The sequence below is a fragment of the Marmota flaviventris genome, chromosome 1, assembly GCF_047511675.1.
Source record: "Marmota flaviventris isolate mMarFla1 chromosome 1, mMarFla1.hap1, whole genome shotgun sequence".
NCBI lineage: Eukaryota > Metazoa > Chordata > Mammalia > Rodentia > Sciuridae > Marmota > Marmota flaviventris.
This window is the reverse complement of record NC_092498.1, coordinates 13,390,418-13,412,729: the sequence shown is the minus strand read 5'-3', so window position 1 is coordinate 13,412,729 and position 22,312 is coordinate 13,390,418. Positions and strand designations below refer to the sequence as shown.

The 22,312-nt window shown below is 40.0% G+C and overlaps 1 protein-coding gene across 1 annotated transcript in view; it reads left to right on the top strand.

The window, feature by feature from the left end:
- Mgam (maltase-glucoamylase) overlaps nt 1-22,312 on the top strand; it is a 208,646-nt gene that overhangs the window by 62,543 nt on the left and 123,791 nt on the right. The window contains exons 35-52 of the mRNA XM_071611523.1: nt 229-316; nt 1,399-1,537; nt 2,344-2,477; nt 2,598-2,632; nt 2,729-2,845; nt 3,243-3,391; nt 3,976-4,060; nt 4,920-4,976; nt 7,583-7,707; nt 11,436-11,524; nt 13,514-13,563; nt 14,013-14,180; nt 16,006-16,158; nt 16,499-16,699; nt 18,928-19,082; nt 20,382-20,550; nt 20,813-20,909; nt 21,742-21,854. Of these exons, the coding sequence (XP_071467624.1) occupies nt 229-316; nt 1,399-1,537; nt 2,344-2,477; nt 2,598-2,632; nt 2,729-2,845; nt 3,243-3,391; nt 3,976-4,060; nt 4,920-4,976; nt 7,583-7,707; nt 11,436-11,524; nt 13,514-13,563; nt 14,013-14,180; nt 16,006-16,158; nt 16,499-16,699; nt 18,928-19,082; nt 20,382-20,550; nt 20,813-20,909; nt 21,742-21,854 (2,124 nt within the window). The remainder of the gene's footprint in view (nt 1-228; nt 317-1,398; nt 1,538-2,343; nt 2,478-2,597; nt 2,633-2,728; nt 2,846-3,242; nt 3,392-3,975; nt 4,061-4,919; nt 4,977-7,582; nt 7,708-11,435; nt 11,525-13,513; nt 13,564-14,012; nt 14,181-16,005; nt 16,159-16,498; nt 16,700-18,927; nt 19,083-20,381; nt 20,551-20,812; nt 20,910-21,741; nt 21,855-22,312) is intronic.

The following is a 22,312-nucleotide window of genomic DNA, read 5'->3' as shown; positions in this document are numbered from 1 at the left end:
AATTTTGATTGCTTTAAGAGAGATTTTTTTTAACCTCTCTAGACAATAATTCTATAGAGGTAATTGAGCATTCTGTCCAAATCTCACCAGGATTTGATGAATCTCCCATGGCACCAATCTGTAAGGATTATTAGATGTTGGATGATTTATTCAATATTTTGTTGACTCCAAATTTTCAGTAGGTAACTATCTTTAAAAGTAAGTGATGTCTGTGTCTGACATTTCTAGGATATGAATGAACCATCGAGTTTTGTCAATGGGGCTGTTCCTTCAGGCTGCAGTGATGCCAGTCTGAACCGTCCTCCCTACATGCCACGTAAGGACCCTGGGGTTCCTCCACCTGCACTGGCTAGAAGAAAGATGACTATTGCAAGAGCTCAAGAGGCAGAGATTTGCCCTGATCACTCAGGGAACAGATTCAGGGTTGCTGTGATTTATTGAGGCCAGAGACTTAAAACATTTGAAGCACTTTACCAGCAGTGTGTGTGCATGTGATTGAATTCCTTGGGCAAATTCTTGATTTATCCAAAGAACACCGAATCTATTCCAATTTCCAAGTCTGTCAGAACATACCCAAGCTAACCATTTTTAAAGGAGGAAAGATTTTTAAATCTTTTAAATTTTTAAAGGAGGAAAGAATTTTAGTCCCTGGTTATAGAGGAAACTGTTCACCACATTGTTGCCAGGATTTGGGGTGGGAGGGGAGGGACCTGGAACATAATTATCATTGAGAGGCATGCCCCTGGTAACCTGTTTCCTCAAGTCGGACCCAACTGCCACACTTTTCATTACCCGCTAATAGCTTGCTCACCTCTGAATTCATCAATATATTAACATGTTGATATGGTTAGAGCCCTTATGATCTCCCAAAACCCCACTCAAAACGCTGCTGCTTTGGACAGCAGGCCTTCAATCGTGAGTCCTATGGGGTGTTTTAAGATCCAAATGCTCTTTGAAATTAATTAGTTTATCCACAGGAAGTTATTTCACAATTGGTAAAGTAGTTGGTAAAGTAGCTCTGTGTTGTGGAACCGATGGATGATTGAGGTGTTCTTGCATATATATCCAGGCTCCAGAAAATATTCTTTCCATGAATCTTGTGTCCTTCCACATATGATTCAGTTTTCCAGATCTTAGTGCTCTAAACTGTAGGACAGGTAATCCTATCTTTTTCTTAGAATGATGATAAAATGAAACGAAATAATTTACATTCAAAGTCTAGCTTAAACCCAATTTGATTGTGTTTGAAAAGCCCTTGTTATTTTCCATATCTCAGCTTCCTCCAGGAAACATGCTGAGGTCAGGTTAGTCTTTAGTTCCAGAGTTCAGTCCCTTAAAGAGATTAAAGTCTTAAAAGAATCAGGGCTTGCTTTCACCTTCCTAAATCTTTTCCCTCAGATTTGGAGTCCAGGGACCGGGGCCTAAGCAGTAAGACCCTATGCATGGAGAGTGAGCAGATCCTTCCAGATGGCTCTCGGGTGCGGCACTATGATGTTCATAGCCTGTACGGGTGGTCCCAGACCAGACCCACATATGAGTAAGTGATTGTCTTCCTTCTGAATTGGCATAGGCTATAGGGGGAAAGGGAGTAATGGGCATAGCTTCCCTAGTTTTCTTGCCAGAATTCTTTCCAATGGTTAAAGAGTATTTAATTATAACCCAACAGGAATTGTTAAATATTAAAAAAAAAACAAAAAAACAATCCTTCAACATGGAGCCAGACACTGTTATTAAAATTTGGAGTACGGATTAAAATCAGTCATAGTCTTATCAATGAGAAATTAGTAGGCCTAACTGGGAACAATCATAGGGTCACATCAGTAAGTATTACATAATATAGTTGTTTCTGTAATAGCATTAGTTACAAGAGGTCAAGGGATGGACATCACTCCCATGTGTATGAAAATGTCACATATATATCTGCATTCTATTTTTATTCTCATACAGTAAATGGACCTTCTGTGGAATTAGCATAGTACCACTTTAAAACTGAATTATTAATACAAATTATTCCAAGTATATTCCATAAAGTGATTTTCCCTCTTCTTCTCAAATAAAGAAAACAAAGGACAAATAATAGCAAGATTTAGTGATTTTGTGTGTGGAGGGCTAATCCAGTGAATCTACAATGTGGTGAAATTCATTATTATAAGAGGATATACCCCTGCTAGGCATTCCATAAGTCAGTAGGGTCCTTTCCATTGCATAGATTTCAATATTCCCTCCAAATATATAGATCATATTTTCTCACCAAGTACTTGGCTCAAGAGCTATAGAGGGGGATGCTCTACATCCATTCTTCTTGCTGTGTCCTCAATTCACCTGTACATTCCCCTCCTACAGAGCTGTGCAGGAGGTGACTGGACAGCGAGGGATCGTCATCACCCGCTCCACATTCCCCTCCTCTGGCCGCTGGGGAGGACACTGGCTGGGAGACAACACTGCCGCATGGGACCAGCTGAAGAAATCTATCATTGGTGTGTGGCTTCTTTCAGGGGCCTCTGCTGCAGGGAAGGGAGCTGGTGTCCTTGGGAAAGGAGGGAGGAGAGGGCAGGGCACACACATACCTCTCCTGACAGCTGTGGTTCTCATTGCAGGCATGATGGAGTTCAGCCTCTTTGGCATCTCCTATGTAAGTGACCTTTGCTCCTCCTCATCCCTAAGAGGACACTGACCCTCCGTGAGCAATCACCCACCCACAGGCTGGTTTCATTTCCTCTGGTTTCAGACGGGAGCAGATATCTGTGGGTTCTTTCAAGATGCTGAGTATGAGATGTGTGCTCGCTGGATGCAGCTGGGAGCCTTTTACCCCTTCTCCAGGAACCACAACACCATTGGCACCAGGGTAGGACCTTCCTCCTTCCTCACGTGCTTTGCCTCACATGCTGTGCAGCCTTCACCTTGGAGTCCCAGTCCAGACCATCTTTGTTCCTGGGAGATTTTCAAAACCATCAAAGCTCCTCACAATTGCCAAAATACACAGAATTATCAGAGGATTCTTCAGGTGTAGGAAGGATTGTTCCAAGTATATCCCTGAAGTGTTTTTTCTGGGAAAGTTCCATGAGGTCTCCTGGAAGATCCTCACTGACTATTATCTGACTATTCAGTATATTTCAGAGTGTCACTTGTAATCACCTTTATCTTATCTGTGTGTGATGTACTTGGATCAAGCTTTCCTTTACCTCCTTTGTCCCCTAGGGTCCCTGGGTTGGGCTCTCAACACCTTTGCTTTTATTCCTTAGAGACAAGACCCTGTGTCCTGGGATGCTGCCTTTGTGAATATTTCCAGGAGTGTGATGGAGACCCGATACACCCTGTTGCCATATCTGTACACCTTGATGTTCAAGGCCCACACGGAGGGCAGCACTGTGGTGCGGCCTCTTCTGCACGAGTAAGTGTCCAGCTGAGATCCCAGCAACTAACAGATTTTATAAGGTGGCAGTTGATGTAAAAAAATATTTCCTCCAAACCGAGACATGTGTTCTTTTTATCAGGAGCTCTCCAAGCTGAGACCACACTTGGAACCCATGTTTTTTACACCATGTGTCTTTGATGAAAGACTATTCATTGAGTGAAAAATATTTGAAATGATTCAACACAGCCTGATTTCTTTCTAATTTGTGCATGTAGAGACCTCTTTGTGTAATTCTTTGATTATGTGAACTGAGACCAAAATGAGTTGAGTTCACAAAAAAAGGCATTGAGGCCCTTCCTTGCATTCATAACATACCATGTGAATGCAGTGGAGGATTTTTTAAATGATAGAACATATATAAAATTAAGCTTCCATGGAGGAAGTGAATTTGAGGGTCCATGACATGTACAGTGTTGGAGCCTGTATGTTCCTAATCAATCTAGACAAAGACTAAGGATGACATAACATGGAGTTGGATGGGAGACTTGCCTCTGAACTTGAGTTATTCCTTGGAGACTTGGGCTGGGACTCTGACTGTGACATCTTCTTACCCTTCCCAGGTTTGTGTCAGACCGGGTGACATGGGACATAGATAATCAGTTCCTGCTGGGTCCAGCCTTCCTTGTCAGCCCTGTCCTGCAGGCTGTGAGTATGGAGGCCTCAGAGGTGTGGTGGATCCCAGGTGTGAGGGTGTGTGAATAGGGGCAGGAGAAGAAGCCTGGTGCATGTAGATCCCGGGACATGGCTGCTTGTTCTACCTTTGTGTCTTCCTCTCCTTCTGAGCAGAAGTGCAGCACATAGGTGTTCTGGCCTCAGTTTCCTCTAGTTCCTAGAAGTTCAGGTTTATTGGACCATCAATTAAAAATGGTAGCCTTGTGATGTATTGCGATATCATTTTACTTTATTGATTAAATAAGGAGTCCAGGGTTAGATGGGGCCTCAGTGTGAAGAATCCATCATAGTCACGGTCACCATAGAAACAGGCTTTTCTAAGAACCCTTACTAGCCTGGTGAGGCTTCCTTTGCCTCTTCCAGCCTTGCCTTGCTTTTGTGCAAGTTCTTGCAGGCAGCAAGACCATGTCTTCACTTCCTCCATGGAAGCTTAGGATTCTGATTAAAACACCAAGAGATCACACCTTCCTCAAACCTGTTCTGCCTCCAGAGTGTTCTCCTGATCCACATCTACCCCTAGGTGTTTATCTTCTAGAGGGATGTTCCCGTGAGCTTGTGAGCAAATATAATTCTTGTTCGTGACTTCCTAGATCCCTAAGGCTTATGTGGAAGTCCCTTGTTTTGGGACTGTGAACTTTTTTTTTTTTTTGTGTGTGTGTGTGTGTTTGAAATGTTGAAGAATGGAAGACTTCCTCAGTAATGCTGATCTTTAGGACTCTGAGACAGATGGGTATCGGCCACCACAAACTGGCTATCCCTTTCCTGCCTGTATTGCTTAATAGGTCTTGAGAACAGTGCCTCATGCTCACAGCTTGTTTGTGTTTAATTTTAGAATGCCAGAAATGTGAATGCCTATTTCCCTGAAGCCCGCTGGTATGATTACTACACAGTAAGTTTTTCTCAATATTTCTCCAACTTGCAACATGTAGGTACAAAGATTTTACATCTGATAGACCTCAGGCAACAAGTTGGCTGTATGGTCTCTTACAAGTGGCTTACAAACTTGTAGCCTCAGTTTTCTCTCCTCCACATGGGCCAGGTCCACTCTTTCACAGGAACATTGAGAAACAGCAAATCAGTTTCTCACTCAGCTTGTTGTGGGAATTCATGCTATTTATTGCCTTTTCTTCTACATTCACTCTTCCCTGTTCTGAAACACTAGTAAGTTCTTAAAATTGTGCTATAGTTTTTACTTTTATCCTCCCCTACTGAAAAATCCCTAAATACAGAGAGAGTTCTATCACCCTCTCTCTTTTTTCACATTTCTTCTTCTACAGTATAGATGCTGAAACAAAATTACTCTGTATTAATTACCTAAGTAAGTGGACTATGAGGCAGTGTGCAAAGGATCCACAGACCTGGGCCTCCACTTGCAAATCTAGTAGGTGTGCAGGCATTGACCAAAGAAGAAGGAGAAGAAGGCTGTTGTGTATATGGTTGGCCTGTGTCCTGGAGTCCAGATGAAAGAACAAGGTGTTTGAATTTGTTTTCCATGATGGGCGTTCCTTTAGAAAACAGATGATTCTTGAAGAAGACTGAGGAGTGTCCTCACACTGATGTCAGGCTTCCTCTTCTGAGAAGAGGAGAACGATGTGGGAGACTAGAAATGCGGGAGGAATGTGGGCAGCAACACATGTGCTGGCCCCTCTCATCCTAGGGATTGCAGTGGGATTGTGTGAAAACAGGGTGAGGCAATGGATGTGCAGTCCTCTCTTCTATGTCTTGTGGAGCACTCATTCCTGTCTTCCCTTCTTTATTGCCTGTGGGTCTGTTCTTTGGGTGGCAACGTGTTTGGATTCTGCTGTGGGCATTCCCGCCAGGAATTTCAGGGCAGAGAGCAGCCAACTTTGTTTAGTTGAGCTTAGCCTTGGCCCTGAGTGAGCATGTGGACTGTGCTATTCACTAACAGTTGTTTTAGTGTGTTGGGAATTTCTGTGGACTGTGCTATTCACTAACAGATGTTTTAGTGTGTTGGGACTTTCTGCTGCAGGGCCTGGGGTAGGGTTAAACTAGGGAGGACCCTGGGTACCCAGTGTAGTGTGGCCTACCATCATGTGGATGAGCTTGCACTGTGTGACCTGGGGTGTGAGGTCTTCCCTACATTTTGCACTTCTGGCATCTCAGAAATCTCCTTCTGGCCCCTGCCTTACACAAGTGCCAAGCACTGTACTGAGCTGTAGGTGTTGGCATCCTGGACATATTTCCCCATGATTCTTACTATGTAGAAGTGCTAATGTTTGCTTTATGAACACTAATGCATTTAAAATAAGTATGTGTACCACATTAAAGAAAGCAAAATGTGAGAACTAAGAAACAATTTTTCTAGAATGACTTCTTTTACCCTATATTTTTAGTAGAATACAGCTTCAGCTGAAGAAGGAGAGGTACAAGGAATGAAATGGAAAGATAAAAATTGATGCGGCAAACTACTTAGAGAAAAGGAACATTTTAATGTTTGTTAAAAATGAGTTTCCCCTGGTTGGGATTAATGAAGGAATGCTTCTTTAATTAATGTTCACATGTTTTGTACCCTATTCTTTGTTGTTCAGTAGATATTGGTAAAATCTGCCCCCTTGCCAAATCTGGCTTTCATCTATTTGTAAATAAACTTTTAAAGTATACATCATTTTATTTGTTTTCAATATCCACTCTGATTACCTCTATGGAACCATCCTTAGGCTTTTGTGTCCACGGGGACATTTGTCAATGTGTGGCTTCATTTGAAAAGTCACAGTGGGGTAGAAGTAAGTGGCTTCTAGGGTTTGGTGGGTAATATTTGAAGATGCTACAAAACATCAAAGAGTACAGGGGAGCCTCACAATAAAGATTGATCTGGCCCCAAATGTCAGTAGTGCCAACACTGAGCAGCCCTGCTCTAGTTGAGAAAATGTGGAAGGTCCCCTGGGATTTCTAGAGATTGGTTCAGACAAGGGATCCACTCTCACATGAGAAGGATAAAGATGTCAATCATGAGCACTCAGGCATGGTGTAGAAGAAGAGGAATTACAAAGTATGTGAGCTCACTTTGATCTTTTCTGTGAAGTAGGAAGCAAAACCTTTGGTTAGGTGGGTGGGAGTGGAGACTGAGGACAGATGGCAACTGAGAAGACACTTGGTGAAGGGACAGTTGCAGACATGCAATTGTGGACAGTGTGTGAGGAACCAACAAGAGGTGAAGGAATGGCTGTGCAGCCTCCTGTAGCTGTGCTTTGTGTCTCAGAAAGAGGTTGTGGGTGAAGGTGGGCTGTTATCCACACTAGGACCTCAAATGGGATGTGCTGTAGCCATGCTGAAAGGCAGTGGACCCTCCTAGACATAAAGCAGCTCAGTAGGACTTCACACAGCAGCTGAGGGAAGGCAGAAGGTTACCCTCAGGTGGTGCTGAGTGTTGATGAGTAGGTAGCATATTCAGTGGGGTAGAGGAGGCTTCTTCCAGATGCACTGTTCAGGGCAGAATGTGTCCTCTCCCTCATCTTCTGTTTCCTCATCCCACAGGGTGCAAACACTAATGTCAGGGGAGTGCGGAAGGACCTAGCAGCGCCTCTCAACCACATTAACCTTCATGTCCGTGGGGGCTACATCCTGCCCTTGCAGGAGCCTGCACTGAACACACACTTGAGGTGAGTACAGGGCTAGTGTTCTTCTTTACACACTGGTTCACTACGACTTCTGATGGGCAACACCATCCCCTTCAAGGACAAAGCCGTTTATACCAAACTCGCTTTACTTTTTTGTTCTTGCTCATGTGGTAATTTGTGTTTTAACATATTTCAAATCATCCAATTCTGCAACCATCAGTGGATCAGAGGCTGCTGCAGCAGCATGTGGAGTGTGGGGAGCAGAGGTGCTGAGATGCGTGTATGGTGATAGGGTCATCACACTCTGCCTGGATTGCCTTCGGGTCTTTCTCAAGAAGATGTTGATCTGGGGCTGCACCCAGATAGATTTGAAAGATCATGACAGTACCTGTATTCTTAAACCACCCGAATCTCTGAATTTCCACCATGGTAGCTTAAGAGATTGGCCTCCCTGGTCCTCTGAAGGCTGTTGTTTAGTTATAGCACTGAAAACCTCATCTCTTGGAAAAACTCAATTCTGAGCTAACTGGTCAGCTGGTCCCCCTGTTCGCCTTGGCCTGACCACCTATGTGCAGGTTTAGTTCTTGCCTCACTTACTTTCTTTTGTAGATGTGGGATCCTCTGTACAGCTTCCTATAGCCTCAACTTCCCATTGTATTTCCCCATGAATCCATTTCATTTTTTGATTGAAACTTGGTTCCAAAACTTCCTTTTCCTACAAACCTCAAGTATTCCATATCATTCACTTTCCCTTTATAATTTTTTATTTTAAAAGTGCAGGATATATGTGTATTAAAGAGGTGCACATTTATATCATTGCATAGTTGAAAATGTAATGTTTTTTTAAATATACTGGGAGGGTTTTTTTTTTTTTGAAGTTTAGAGACCCTTCCTTTGCTTTGAAGCTACTTTATGAGCTTAATTTTTCAAATTATTGATTTTAGGAATAATATGCTTTCATCCAACACTAGTTGTTTTTTTTTTCTCTGTTTAGGTTCAGAATATTGTCTACACTGACTCCAAAATTATCTTTCCCAAATGACAATCTTAACTTGTTTCTTCCTGCTTGAAGTCTGAATTCTTTGACTAATAGGGTGCTTAAGATCCATCACAATCTTCTTCCAAGTTAACCTTAACAACTGTTTCTCCTACTATAACTTAATGTATGTTGGTATGTATGTGTGTGTGTGTGTGTGTGTGTGTGTGTAAGTGTGTGTGGTGTGTGTACCAGCCCTCGCCCAAATGTTCCCCAAACATATTCACCCAGTTTATAGCTTTAGGTTGGGTTTCTGAATTTATTACTCTTTACAGACCCAGGTGTTCCAACATGGTACCTAAGATTTTTGCTACTGAATGATACAGTCAGCCCTCTGTGCATTTTCTATTATTATTTAGATCACCAAATTTTATTTCTGAAATATTTGAAACATATTAGTTTTAACAGTGACTTATGTAGGGTCCATTTTCCATATTTGGAACCTTCAGCACTCACTGGAGGAAAATGTTTTGAATAAATGGCTGGCTTTGAACTCAAGATCCTCCTGCCTCGGCCTCCAAGGCTCTAGGATTACTACCATACCCAGCCGGTATAGTTATCTTGCACTTTTTATTTTGGCCTCCCAACCCTAGAGCTGGAGAAAAACAAATGTAAGTTATGCTAATATTATCAGAGAAGAGGGTTTAGAAGGGAGTTGTACAAAATCAAATTTTAATTCTTCCTATAGTCTTCAGTTTTTGACATCTGGGAATGCATACGTTAAATTTATGTATTTAGTGGTTCTTCTCTGGGAGTTCACCAGAATCTCACGAAATAGTTTTAAATATTCATGTCCAGCCCTAGTGAATTCTTGAAGATCCAGAGTAATCTCAGATTTCATACACAAAAAATCCTCCCTGCTCTTCCAGCAGAGGGAGTGCTGCCCCTTCTGAATTTCTGGACATTGTCTAACTTCTAACCTTTACAGATATCTCTTTTCTCCTAAATATTGTTAAATATTTCAACGATAGTTATTTCATGTTCTATCTAAAAATTTTCCTTGCCAAAGCCCTTAGTGGAATGTAAATCTATGCTTTGTTATTTCTGCAGACTCTTTAGTGCTCACTTAATACCTTGTGTGTTCAGTGATATTTTGTTTTTCTTATGTGGTGACCTTGAGGACCCAGATAGATGTATGTCTCTTCCAAAAGCAAATTACCTTATCTTTGGGTACATGCCAGTTGGACTACTGCCAACTTGGTGTCATGTTAGGTCCTTTAAAGATCCTGGTTTCACTTGTGAATTGGAGGTTCAGCCTCTTTTCCTTAAGTTACCAGTTTTAGGGTTCCAATGTTAGGCCTATTAGGCATTGGCCCCAGGAAATTCCAGGTTTGACTTCTTGCATACCCTTGTGAATGTAGCCCATTGTTTTTTACCCCTGTTTTTTTTTTATTAACAGATATATCTTTTATTTACTTATTTATTTTGGTTTCTAATTTTTTTAAAAAAATTTATTTTAATTTGTTATATATGACAGCAGAATGCATTATAATTCACATTACACATATAGAGCACATTTTTTCATATCTCTGGTTGTAATCAAAGTATATTCACACCATTCATGTCTTCATACATGTACTTAGGGTAATTATGTCCATCTCATTCCAACATCTTTTTTCACCCCCATGCCCCCTCCTTTCCCCTCCTACCCCTTTTCCCTAGAGTTCGTCTAATCCTCCCATGTTCCCCCTCCCAACCCACTATGAATCAGCCTCCTTATCATTCACTTAGATGTGTACTTATTGTCTTTAAACCCAAGAATATTTTATTATACTTCTTTTGCAAAGTATCTAAGATCAAGTAGTATTCCATTGGATAGGTACTCTAGAATGTCTATTCCACCATCGTTCTGGAAGTATCATTTTGGAGTGCTTCCTTTTGTGTCACTGTTCATTTTCTGCTTTGTTTTTTTGGAGACAGTGTCTGATCTCTCTTACAATGAAGGTGAATTAGATCATGATTTTCGATTTATTTGAATTTTTGTGTCTTGAACTTCTTAGTAGCGACAGATCAACATAAGCACTGAGAGTGACAGCAAGCTAGTGTGTTATCACAGAGCCTGACTTGTGCAGTGGAGGCTGAAGTAGGAAACAACACACTAGGGCACCTAAGGCCAGGGTGAGTGCACAGGAGCCAGAGATCAGCTGGGAATCCAGAGGCCTGAGGCCATGAGGAGATCCCTAATGAAATGGCTCCTCCTACCTTCCTATTCTCTCTTTGCAGCACTTGGACCATCTCTTGGAGCATTGTTTTGTGCTCCTGTTCCACATTTTAAGGCAGAAAATTAGAAAGCTTTGTTTTTCTTTAACACAAATAATAGTAAGTTACCAAGTAAGGGAAGTGGCATTATGTAAATGGGCCATTTGGTGTGTTTTTGCTTCCTGAGTGAAACTGGTCCTTTGGTAGGCTGCATATATTTGTATAAGGTTTCCTTCTCTGCCAATAGTCTGCATTATAAATAGTGGTTTTAAACATTGCTTTCATTGTCCTTATTGCAGTGATTCTGATGCTTAAGTTATTGCCTCCTACATAAACATTTAGTGATAATGGTTGGGGTATTTCTATCTCATGTGACATTATTTAGTCTAGAGAAAGTAACACCTTCTAATTTGTCCTTTGTTCCTGATATTAGCAGAACCATCTTTTCCAAGTAACTTTGAAATATGAAGGAAGCATTTGACAAATTGCTTTCAGTCCTGACCTTTCTGTGTTATGTAACTCTTGTCTCCCACAGTCGGCAGAACCCCCTTGGTCTCATCATTGCCCTGGATGAGAACAATGAAGCATCAGGAGAACTTTTCTGGGATGATGGGGCATCGATAGGTGAGTCTGTTATGAGAGAGTGTTGCTTGCCCTCCTACATCTGTGTGTTATGGCCCCTCACTGTTGCTGGTCATGCAGCTGGAGGAGAAATATCCCAGGCACAGTAGCAAAAGTCACTAGAGAGAAGAGTTTGTTTCTGATTGTGCTACTTGAGATGTATCAAATAACCACCAATGTGAGGACAACAGGTTTCTATTTCTCAGCAGTGTGCCATTGGTCAGTGATCTATAATAGGCTCTCGTTTTATTATTCTATGGACACCTGGATGACATATAGTCAAGAATTTTCCAATAATTCATCTGTAATGAAAATGTCTTCCCCCAAAATACTTAGCAACAAATGTCAAGGACATATCAGGAAGGCCAGGAGAATGTACTTTTGGAGTGTATCTGCATCTATCTATGTTTTACCTCATGTTTCTGGCACCAGTTAGTAACATTCTTGGGGTCCTATATTAGGAAATAGATGCCCTTAATGCATATTCGTAAACACTCTTGGAAGGGAATCTCCTCAAGGTTACTGTTGGAAAGAGAGAGAAGATTCATAGCTTCTTTGAGACTCTATTTACAATTTCCTCAATGTCATGGTGTAGCTTTTTAGATATTATCCAATTTATTTTATTTGAATGTTTCGCTGATATGGAAAGATGGAAGATCTTCAATGTAAACCATATACTCAGGTACTGTTTATAATGATTACCAGTCAAATAAATTAACATCTATCACCAGCCATCTGTATATTAGCTCACCAGAACTTGTCTTCTTGTAGTTGAATGTTTGTACATTTGAACCAACATATTACAAGTGCTTTCTATCCCCACTTTTCAACCTCTGTTCTAGTCTCTGCTTGAACAAATTCAACTTTTGTAGATTATACATGTAAATGAGATCATATAGTGTTTTCTTTCTTTGCTTTGTGTAACATGTGTCTCTTACTATGGAGTACTCCTGCTTCACCCATATTATCAGAAATGACAGGATTTTCTTATTTTTAAGGCTAATAATATTCCTTTTATGTATTACCACAATTTGTTCTCCATTGATCTGTAGGTTGACCATTTGGTTATTTCTATATTTCAGTTATTGTGAAAAATATATTAAAAACTTAAAGTTAAGGGCTAAAGCAATAATTCCTTGGAAAAAAATAGGAAATAGGTTTTTATACAGTGGTCTTGGAAGTATTTAATTGGAGTTGACACCAAAAGTATAGATGAGAAAAGTAAAAAATTAAACCAGTGGGACTACATCAAGCCAGAAAGCTTCTGCTCAACTTGACAATCAACAGTAGGAAAAGGGAGCCCACAGATGGGGAAATATGTGCAAACCACATATCTGCTAAGTGTCTTAACACAAAAAATACATCAGGAAAATTGTGTTTCAATAGGAAGTGAATAAATAACCAGATTTTAAAATTGGACAAAAGATTTGAATAGAAATTTTTTCCGAAGAAAACATAAAATTGACTAAGACATATAAGAAAAGGTCCTTAAAATCACTAGCAGCAGAGAAATTACATTGAGATATCTTTCATACCTGTTAGGATGCTTATGTGAAAAAGAGGACATAGCAAGTGTGGATGATCATGAGGAGAAAGTGGAACAAAACTGTTTAAGGTACAAACTGGTACAGGAATTTTGGGATGCAATATAGAAGTTCCGCAAAGTATTGAAAACAGAACTATCCTATGATCCAGCAATCCCACTTCTAAGAATATATCTAATAAAATGAAATCAGCATATCAAATAGATGTGTGCATACCCATGTTAATTGCATCATTATTCATAAGAGCTAAGATATAGAAACACGTGTGATCACATGTAGATGAATGAATAAGAAGTCGTGGTGTATATATATTGTGGGATAGTACTCCATCATGAAAGGAAGGAAATCCTGCTCCCTGGGTCTGCAGAATGAGCTTTAAGGAGAGGTAGATGAAATTGTTCTTGTGTGGTGGGCAGGCCATTCTGACTTGTCTTTCTTCTGCTTTCAGATACTGTGGCCAATAAAGTTTACCTTTTCTGTGAGTTTTCTGCCACCCAAGTGAGTAGCACATTTTAATAAATCTTAGGTATGAGATTTTGTCTACCATAGGCTCATATGTGCTTGTGTGTGTGTGTAATTATGATTCTATCTTCATAAAAATAAGTAAATGATAACAATAATGGCTACAGGTAAACAACACAATGCCATATAAGACTTCAGTCCCAATAATGTATCATCCATCTTATCAAAAGAAGGCAATAATATTGATAAATTTTTTAACTCAATGTGAATTTCTAAAATGAGTGTGTGTGACTGTTCCTGATTGTTTTGTTTTCTCAGAGTAATATGAAAGTAAGTTTATACACACAGCATTTGTTAGTTGGGAGAGCTAAGAGGTATTCAGAGCAGTGGGGAGCTTCTGGTCTAGGATGGAACATTTGAGTGGCTAGAGAATCTGTGTTTTAGAGGCACAGCTTTGTGCTTCATTGTGCTATTTTGACTTTCAGAACCGCCTGGATGTGAAGATTTCACAAGCAACCTACAAGGATCCCAATAATTTAGCATTTCAGCAGATTAAAATCTTTGGGACACAGAAACCCAGCAACGTTACAGTGAAACACAATGGTGTCCTGAGTCAGACTGCTCCCAAGGTCACATATGATGCTCAGCTGAAGGTAAAAATCCATGTATTGAGGTTGTTTTTCCAGAATTATTCATAGCACCTTGGTTTTCCTGCTTCCTGAGGTTGTGTGGATGCCTGTGGTGGGGAAGTCAGGGGCCTGGGAATGGAAGTGGTGATGAGGTGATGGGCAGAGCTAGTAAGACAGGGAGGTCCTGCTCAGCAGGGATGATGATCCCACTTTCCCCAGCCTCTCAGAGTTCTCCTCTGTCTCACTGGCTTCACTTTCAACATTTTAGTTACAGGATACATAAGAGAGCAGAGTTAGGAAAGTGTGGAACAGGTAAGAAGAAAAGGGATCTGGAAGCTGATGGCTGATGCTGAAAGGTAAAGTTGGGAGGAAGGAGTCCCATGAATTCAAATACTGAAGTTCCCACTTTTTGAAAACTTTAAAGAGATGAGTAGAAGTTATCTCCAACACATATATTCTAAAAAACCAGTTTAGGACTAAGAATTGGTGATTCCACTTGATGGGTACCTATTTGGTTAGATAGCAATAATAAATAATTTCTCACTGGTTGTGAGGAGACATGGCCATCCTGAGTAGCCTATAATCATTCACTCTGATGCTGAGTCTAATGAAAATTCCTTTCTCCCAATAATCCTGACCATGGTACTGCACTTACTCCTGGCATTGTAGCTTCTGGATTAACATGGTTCATGAGGGATAGTCCAAATTTGGGGAAAATAAGTGAGTTTAGACTTCTTCTATCATGACAATTGACATTTTGTTCTGATAACACAATGTGAGAATACACATATTATGAAGTTAGGAATAAATTTCTGTATGGCTGGTTATGTATATGGCAAAGTGCAAGGTATAGGAAGGATTCATGTGGGAAAACAGACACAATTCATATTTGATTAATAAGTTAATTAATAAGACCTTAGGAACTCCTTTAGTGTTTGAATGTGGGTAGTGAGGTGTCATAATTTGTACACATGAACAATTGAGAAGACACTCAGGGCCAAACCAACATATAGGAAATATTCTCTCATGTTTTAATTGATGTTTAAAGTGGAGCAGTTGAGCTGAGCTTTGTTCAGACAATAGGTCTGGTGCTGGGCCTAGAAAGTGGCATGTCAGGTCTGGATTCATCAGCTACAAGGGAAAGGAAACCCTGAATGGTAACAAGCTGGACTTTTTTTTCTTTCTGCAAGTAGTTGTATAGAAGTAGACACTAGTAATAGACATAGTAGTTTTCAGGCTGGCATGGTTCAATGGCTCAATGTTGTTGAGAATAAGGTCTTTTCTTCTCTTGTGATAGGAAGTAGCTGCTTAGATTTTGTCAATAAGTTACTGGTTGTGGGAAAATATAGGAAGAGAGATAGGAAAGAGTGTGTAGGGCGAGGTATAGGGTTAGAAAATACCCTTAAATCTAGAAATAAATACCTGGACAGAAAGTCCCCGGGAACTAGTTCTCACTTTTTCACGGTCATAGCTGTGCTATGTTGTCAAAAATTGAGCTATTTTTAGGGAATTTTGTTTACTAAAATTTGAGAAAGAGTAAAGAGGAAGCAACTAATGATGTCTTCCTTGAAGGGGAAGGAAAGGAAAGGGGTGATCACCAAAGATTTTATTTGATCTCATTCTGTTCACAACATAATGCAGAAGATTTTAATAAGGTAATGTCATTTGCCATGTTGCTAGTGAACATTCCCTCTTCCATGTATATAGCCCACTATACAGGAACTACCTTCAAATCTTACTACTATTGTTGAGAGTCTGGTCTGATGCCTACATGTGTTGATAAAACTATTCAGAACTTGCCAGGCCTTTGTTCTGAGGATATTTCTTTGTGTGTTTTCCACTCCTTCAGGTTGCCATCATCACAGACATCAGTCTTGTGCTGGGAGAGGAATACACAGTGGAGTGGAACACAATCATCAGAGATGAAGAAAAAATAGACTGCTACCCTGATGAGCATGGTGCTTCTGAAGCAAACTGCATTGCCCGAGGCTGTGCCTGGGAGGTAACCTCACTGAGGTGTTGATGGATGCCCAGATCTTTAACCTTAGGAGGCAATTTCTTGAGCATAGCCCTAGTACCCAGGTGTGTACTTCAATTCCATAGAAACAGGGCTTCCAAGGAACCTGGTCTGTAAATGAAGATTAGATGTGGATTGGCATCATGTTTTTTTTAATAATTATTTTGCTCTTATCTAGAAATTTACTTTTTATCACTACCTAATTATATGTACATGAATTAGTGCTGTGTTGGCTTTATCTCCATACAGATTGCCTTCTCTGATTATTTCTATTTGACAACTCTAGGACCACCTGTTGATCTACAATCTCAACTTTCCTTTCCAGGAATCCAGTTCTGTTGGAGTCCCTCATTGTTATTTTGTCAATGATCTGTACTCTGTGAGCAATGTCCAGTACAACTCCCATGGGGCCACGGCTGACATCTCCTTAAAGCCTTCTGTTTATGCCAACACCTTCCCCTCCACACCTGTGAATCCCCTCCACCTGCAGGTGACCTACCATAAGGATGAAATGCTGCAATTTAAGGTAAACATGGTACTTGTATCAGGTACTGAGTAGGCCCTTTTTAGTGACATTATGTTTTCAAGTTAGGTTATAGAACTCTAAAATGTGAAATTCTTTTTAGGTTCAATTTATAGGGCACTAGATTACTATCCTATTTCAAAGCATAATGAGAATTCATTGCCAGTGAGACCTGTTTTAATTTGAAATTTGAAGATGTTTTGTGGCTACTCTAAGGAGGTTTTTGGAGAACAAAACAGAGAGAGACAAATTAAGATGTTCTCAAATATGTGTTCCAGTGGGGTTTGAGATTGGATGAGTACAGGTAAATAGATGGGGAAAAAGTCAACATTTTAGACTATGAAGGGGGGGGGGTTTACAAATGTCGAATGTTTTCTTTGATATAAAGAGTCTGATTCATAGTGGTATGGGGAGAGGGAGCATGGGAGGAATAGACGAACTCAAGATAGGGCAGAGGGGTTGGAGGGGAAGCAAGGGTGTATGGGGTTAGAAATGATGGTGAAACGTGATGATCATTATTATCCAAAGTACACGTATGAAGACATGAATTGGTGTGAATATATTTTGTATACAACCAGAGGTATGAAAAATTGTGCTCTGTATGTGTAATAAGAACTGTAATGCGTTTCGATGTCACATAGAAAAACAAAAAGAAAGGGGGGTTACATTATCTGGTGACTTTATGGTAAATGTAGATAAGGGAGAGGGAGACTTAAAAAATGAGTACCATATTTTTGTCATGTCTGTGTTGACAAAGGTGATGTTACTTGAAATGAGGAGTACTGAAAAGGTTTGTATGTGGACAATGTAAGAGTTTGGTTTTGGAGACTGATATTGATATGTCTCTTAAATATCTATTGAAGTGTAATAATTTCTTTTCCTTATATTGTTTAATTATCTAAAGCCTATGTGTGAACTAGCTGTTTTTGCGTATGTTTCCCTCTTAAAACTGTCAGCTTTTCTGTGGCCAGAATGTGTCTTTCCTCTTTGTGCTTCTGAACCCTAACACAGAGGCTCATGGATAGTACTTGTTCACATGTGCGACATCAACTTGGACTCTCAGAATTGTAACATGTCCTAATGTAAGGAATGATGTCTGTTTTCTTTGTTGTTATTTTCTGTGTTTGTTCTTGTTTTTAGTGTCCTCACTATAGCATTGATGTTTAGTGGTGGGCCCATAAAGGCTCAAAATTGAAGAACTTGCTTTCAGCTAGTCCACCACTTTCCATACAGTTTCTCTCTTGGAAACACTTGCATCTATCTGAGATGCCTTTAATACTCTGTACCTTTTGTTTGCTGTTGCTTTACAAGAATGATTGATCTCATTTCTTGTGCTTGCTTATAGCTTCAAAGTTCTTATGATTCAGGCTTTCATTCTCCCATGGAACCATCTCAATGTCCCAGAAACATTGTTAGGCATCTCCTTGCCTGTACTCTCAGAATTTCTAGAGTTGTACATTTACTCACATTGCCAAAGTGTCATGAATCCTTCTCTTTAACTTTCCATTAGCAAGAGAAATTCTCAAAACAATAGCCTTGTATAATTAAGTTCATATGCGCAATTACCTCTGTAATATTATGTGTGCGTTTGTGAGGTACTCATAGAATATTTAATCTATTATTTTTGCAAGTCTATGATTATTTTAATCCAAGTTCATATTTTGAGAAAACAGTTTTCAATACTGAAGAATTTTAGGGATTCGTATATGTTACTGTTCTAACACAAAATATTAAAGGATACATTCATAAACCACACTCATTTCACAATGAAGTTGCAAGTTAGCACAAAGGGTCAAGTGAATTTGATACTGTAATAGAAGCCTTAATAGTGAAATATGATGGATTCAGATCAAAATGTTAAATCTGATGTTGTTCTTTGATGTATCACTTAAATCCACATATCATGATCTTAAAAGAATGCAAATATATAGCATTTAGACTCATTGCCAATGATGTTAACATTCTTATAAGGGTGTATATTTGGATAATATCTGCACCTAAATTTCTTTGACCTATAATGATTGTCCATTTACATGATGTGTATGTTGTGATGTTTGATAAAATTCACTATGGTTTGATTGATTGAAAAAAATCATGTTATCTATTTAGCAAGCATCTCTTATTTCTTAGTGATGAGTAAATTACACATCCTTTCTTCTGTGTCTAATAGAAACCCAGAACTCATTCCCTGTATCTGTATTCTTACTTAATGTCAGTTTTTTCTGCTCTAGATTTATGACCCCAACAAGAGGCGTTATGAAGTCCCAGTCCCCTTGAACATAACCAGTACTCCTTCCAGCACCTCGGAGAGTCGACTCTATGATGTCCTCATTAAGGAGAATCCATTTGGAATAGAAATTCGCCGTAAGAGTACAGGCACTGTAATGTACGTGGCTCATTTCTAACTTGGCCTTTCCATGTAACTGTACATTTTTTGTCTGGACTATTGTCCAGATTGATACCTGGCTCAGGCCTCTTTCTGCCATTTACAGATCCATGAGTAAACACTTTCCTTCATATCTGTTGTTGTTGTTGTTGTTCTCTTCCTCCTCCTCCTCCTCCTCCTCCTTTTTCTTTCTTAAAGTTAGGGTTTTTTTTTTAATTTTATTTTTTAGAAGTAGTTGAACACAGTACCTTTATTTTATGTATTGTTGTGTGGTGCTGAGGATCAAACTCAGGGCCTCACATGTGCTAGGCAAGTTCTCTACTCCTCAGCCAGGACCCCAAACCACTTCAGCCCTGTTCTTATGGGAAGTGTTTGGCAATTGGGATGATGGCTGAGTCTGTTCCTTGTTCCTGGGCATTCATCCATTCAAAGTTTATGGGTTATTTCACTATATTATGTATTGTTTTAGAAACTATGTTCATAGATGGATAATTCCTCTGATCTTACCACTGCCACAATAATTTACATAACTATATTAAAGGAAGTTGATAGTGATAATTACTCTAAGTAAATGAGCAGGTAATCAAGAGTTATGGTAAGGTTACTGCTTTTGATACTCTGGAGAGAGCAGGTCTCAATTGAAGGGTTAACTTTTGAAATTGATTCTGGATGGAGAGAAGGAAACCCCAACATAAAGCCATGCAAGGAGGGAATAACATTTGTGATAGACCAAGAACATAGGTCATGATATAGGATGAAACTTGGCATGTCAAGGAATGAAACAAATTCAAGGAAGTGAGCAAGGAGGTGAGTGGTGAGAGATGAAGCTGGGGTGTCAGGAAGGCTTAGATCAGGTGCAGCCTGGAAGGCTTCATGAGGTGTGTCCATGAGAAGCCATGGAAGAGGGTCATCAGGGAGTGACATGACGAGAGATACTTAAACATATCCGTCTGGAAAACTGTAGGGAATGGACTATTCAAGGGAAAGAGCTGAAGGAAGACTTGTGTGGAGTGTTAGCAGCTGAGATGGTGAGATGGATTGAATTTGGTTTTGTGGAGTGAACCCTGAAAACAGGCCTTGTAATTGAGAAATAGAATATGAAGGAAAACTCCCAAGTTCATAGCGGGGATATCTGTGATTATTGTCATCAGAAAGACTTTGTGGTGTGTTTGGGAGATGTTGGGTTCTGGGTTGTGGTGACAATCAAAGCTTCTGTTGTCCTTAAAAAGTCAGCATTTGGAAGGCAATAGGCAAGGTGATTTTCTTTTCTGAATGTACCCTTTTGTGTGTGTGTTGCAGTTGGGACTCTCAGCTCCTTGGCTTCACCTTCAATGACATGTTCCTCCGCATCTCCACCCGCCTGCCCTCCAAGTACATCTATGGCTTTGGGGAAAATGAGCACACAGCCTTCAGGAGAGACTTGAACTGGCACACGTGGGGCATGTTTTCCAGAGATGAACCCCCCGGGGTAAGCAAGGAGCCCTGTGGATATGTGCCTCTCTGCCTCTTTCCTCCCACATACATCATGGTCACCTTGTGCTACATGATCCCAGACTCGGATTTTCTTTTTCTGCTCTTAGACTATAGGCTAATTTTCATTTATGCTTCTTACGTGTTTTACTCCTTTTAGAGGGAAGACCAAATCCATCTCAGTAAACAAGTTTTTCTAGGATTCTTTCTCATGTACAATGACTTCTAACCTTCTTCCATTTCTCCCCTGTGACTCTCAGTACAAGAAGAATTCCTATGGCGTCCACCCCTACTACATGGGACTAGAGGAGGACGGCAGTGCCCATGGAGTTCTCCTGCTGAACAGCAATGCCATGGGTAGGATGATGCCAGCGCTCCTTCTATTGTTGTCTCCCAGTCAGTCATCCTGTGAAACTGTAGAATGTCCTTGACCTAGCAGCTTTCCAATGTCAAAATTATTTAGAGGACAGTGGCTGTTTTTCTTCTTTCCATTCTGTTGACTTCAGCCTTGTAGCATGAGATAACAAGATTTAATGTAATTCTATTTTTGCAGAAATTCCATATGAAGGATAGGAAGTCCAAGTTAGTCCCAGGTGTCCTAGAGGTTATTAAGTTGGAAGTATCTACATAGATGGTATCCATGTTGAATTAAGTCACAGCACTCACATCTTTAAGTATGAAGATATAAATTTAATCTGTATATAAGATAGGGTTGAAAATTCAGGGCCTAGGGATAAAAATGTCTACATTAAGACTGGTGAACTCTGAAAAAGTTCCATACTGCAGTTAATAATATTATATCATGTCATTTTCCTTTGTTTGACTATATACAAGGCTTAAGGAGATGTTATCTTTGGTGGATGCTGGGTGAGGTGCACACAGACCTTTTGAATAGTCTTTTTGCCACTCCATGTGTCTATTAAACTATTCTGAAGTAGAAGTTATATCAATAGTTTTAAAATAACATAATGATAAATACAGTGAATTAATGAGGCATACCAAAGGGAAAACTTCCTGGGGTGGGACTCTGTAGACTTTCACTGAACTGTTTAATTTCATTTGGGTGCAGTACAGAATGGGTGCTGTTAATAGATTAGAGTGAAAGAGAATGAAGTTAGGGATTCACAGATTGTTCCTTGTCTTGTAGTTTCTAGCTTAGTTTTCATTTGTCACTCTCCTATCTTTTCAGATGTGACTTTCCAGCCCACACCTGCTCTGACATACCGTACCACAGGGGGAATTCTGGATTTTTATGTGTTCTTGGGGCCAACTCCAGAGCTTGTCACTCAACAGTACACAGAGGTAGGATGAAATTCAACTGATCATCAAGTATTTATATGGCACATTCCATGTTCCCAAATACTCATTCATTATTAAAACTCACTCTGACAAGTAGACCTTAGGCTCTAAGGTCTTTCTTAGAGCCAGGCATATTATATATTAACAAGCAATAGGTACCTTCCAATAACCATTAAATTATAGTCTAATTATTTCACATTAGGTAAAGTAGTCACTGCACCTGAGGTAATACTGAGCCTAGTGGTGTGAAGTGAAGATGGATAGGATAAGATCCTAGTGCTGAGAGTTGTGGTAGTGGTATAGGTAAGAGTGGTTGTGGAATGTTGAGGTGGGGAAATGACCATATGTGTGAGGATTGTAGTAGTGGTGCTTAAGGTACTAATGATGGTAAGGGTAATGGTGAGAGTATTCGAGGTACGAGTGGTGGTGATAGAGATGTTAACAATGGTAATGGTCATCTG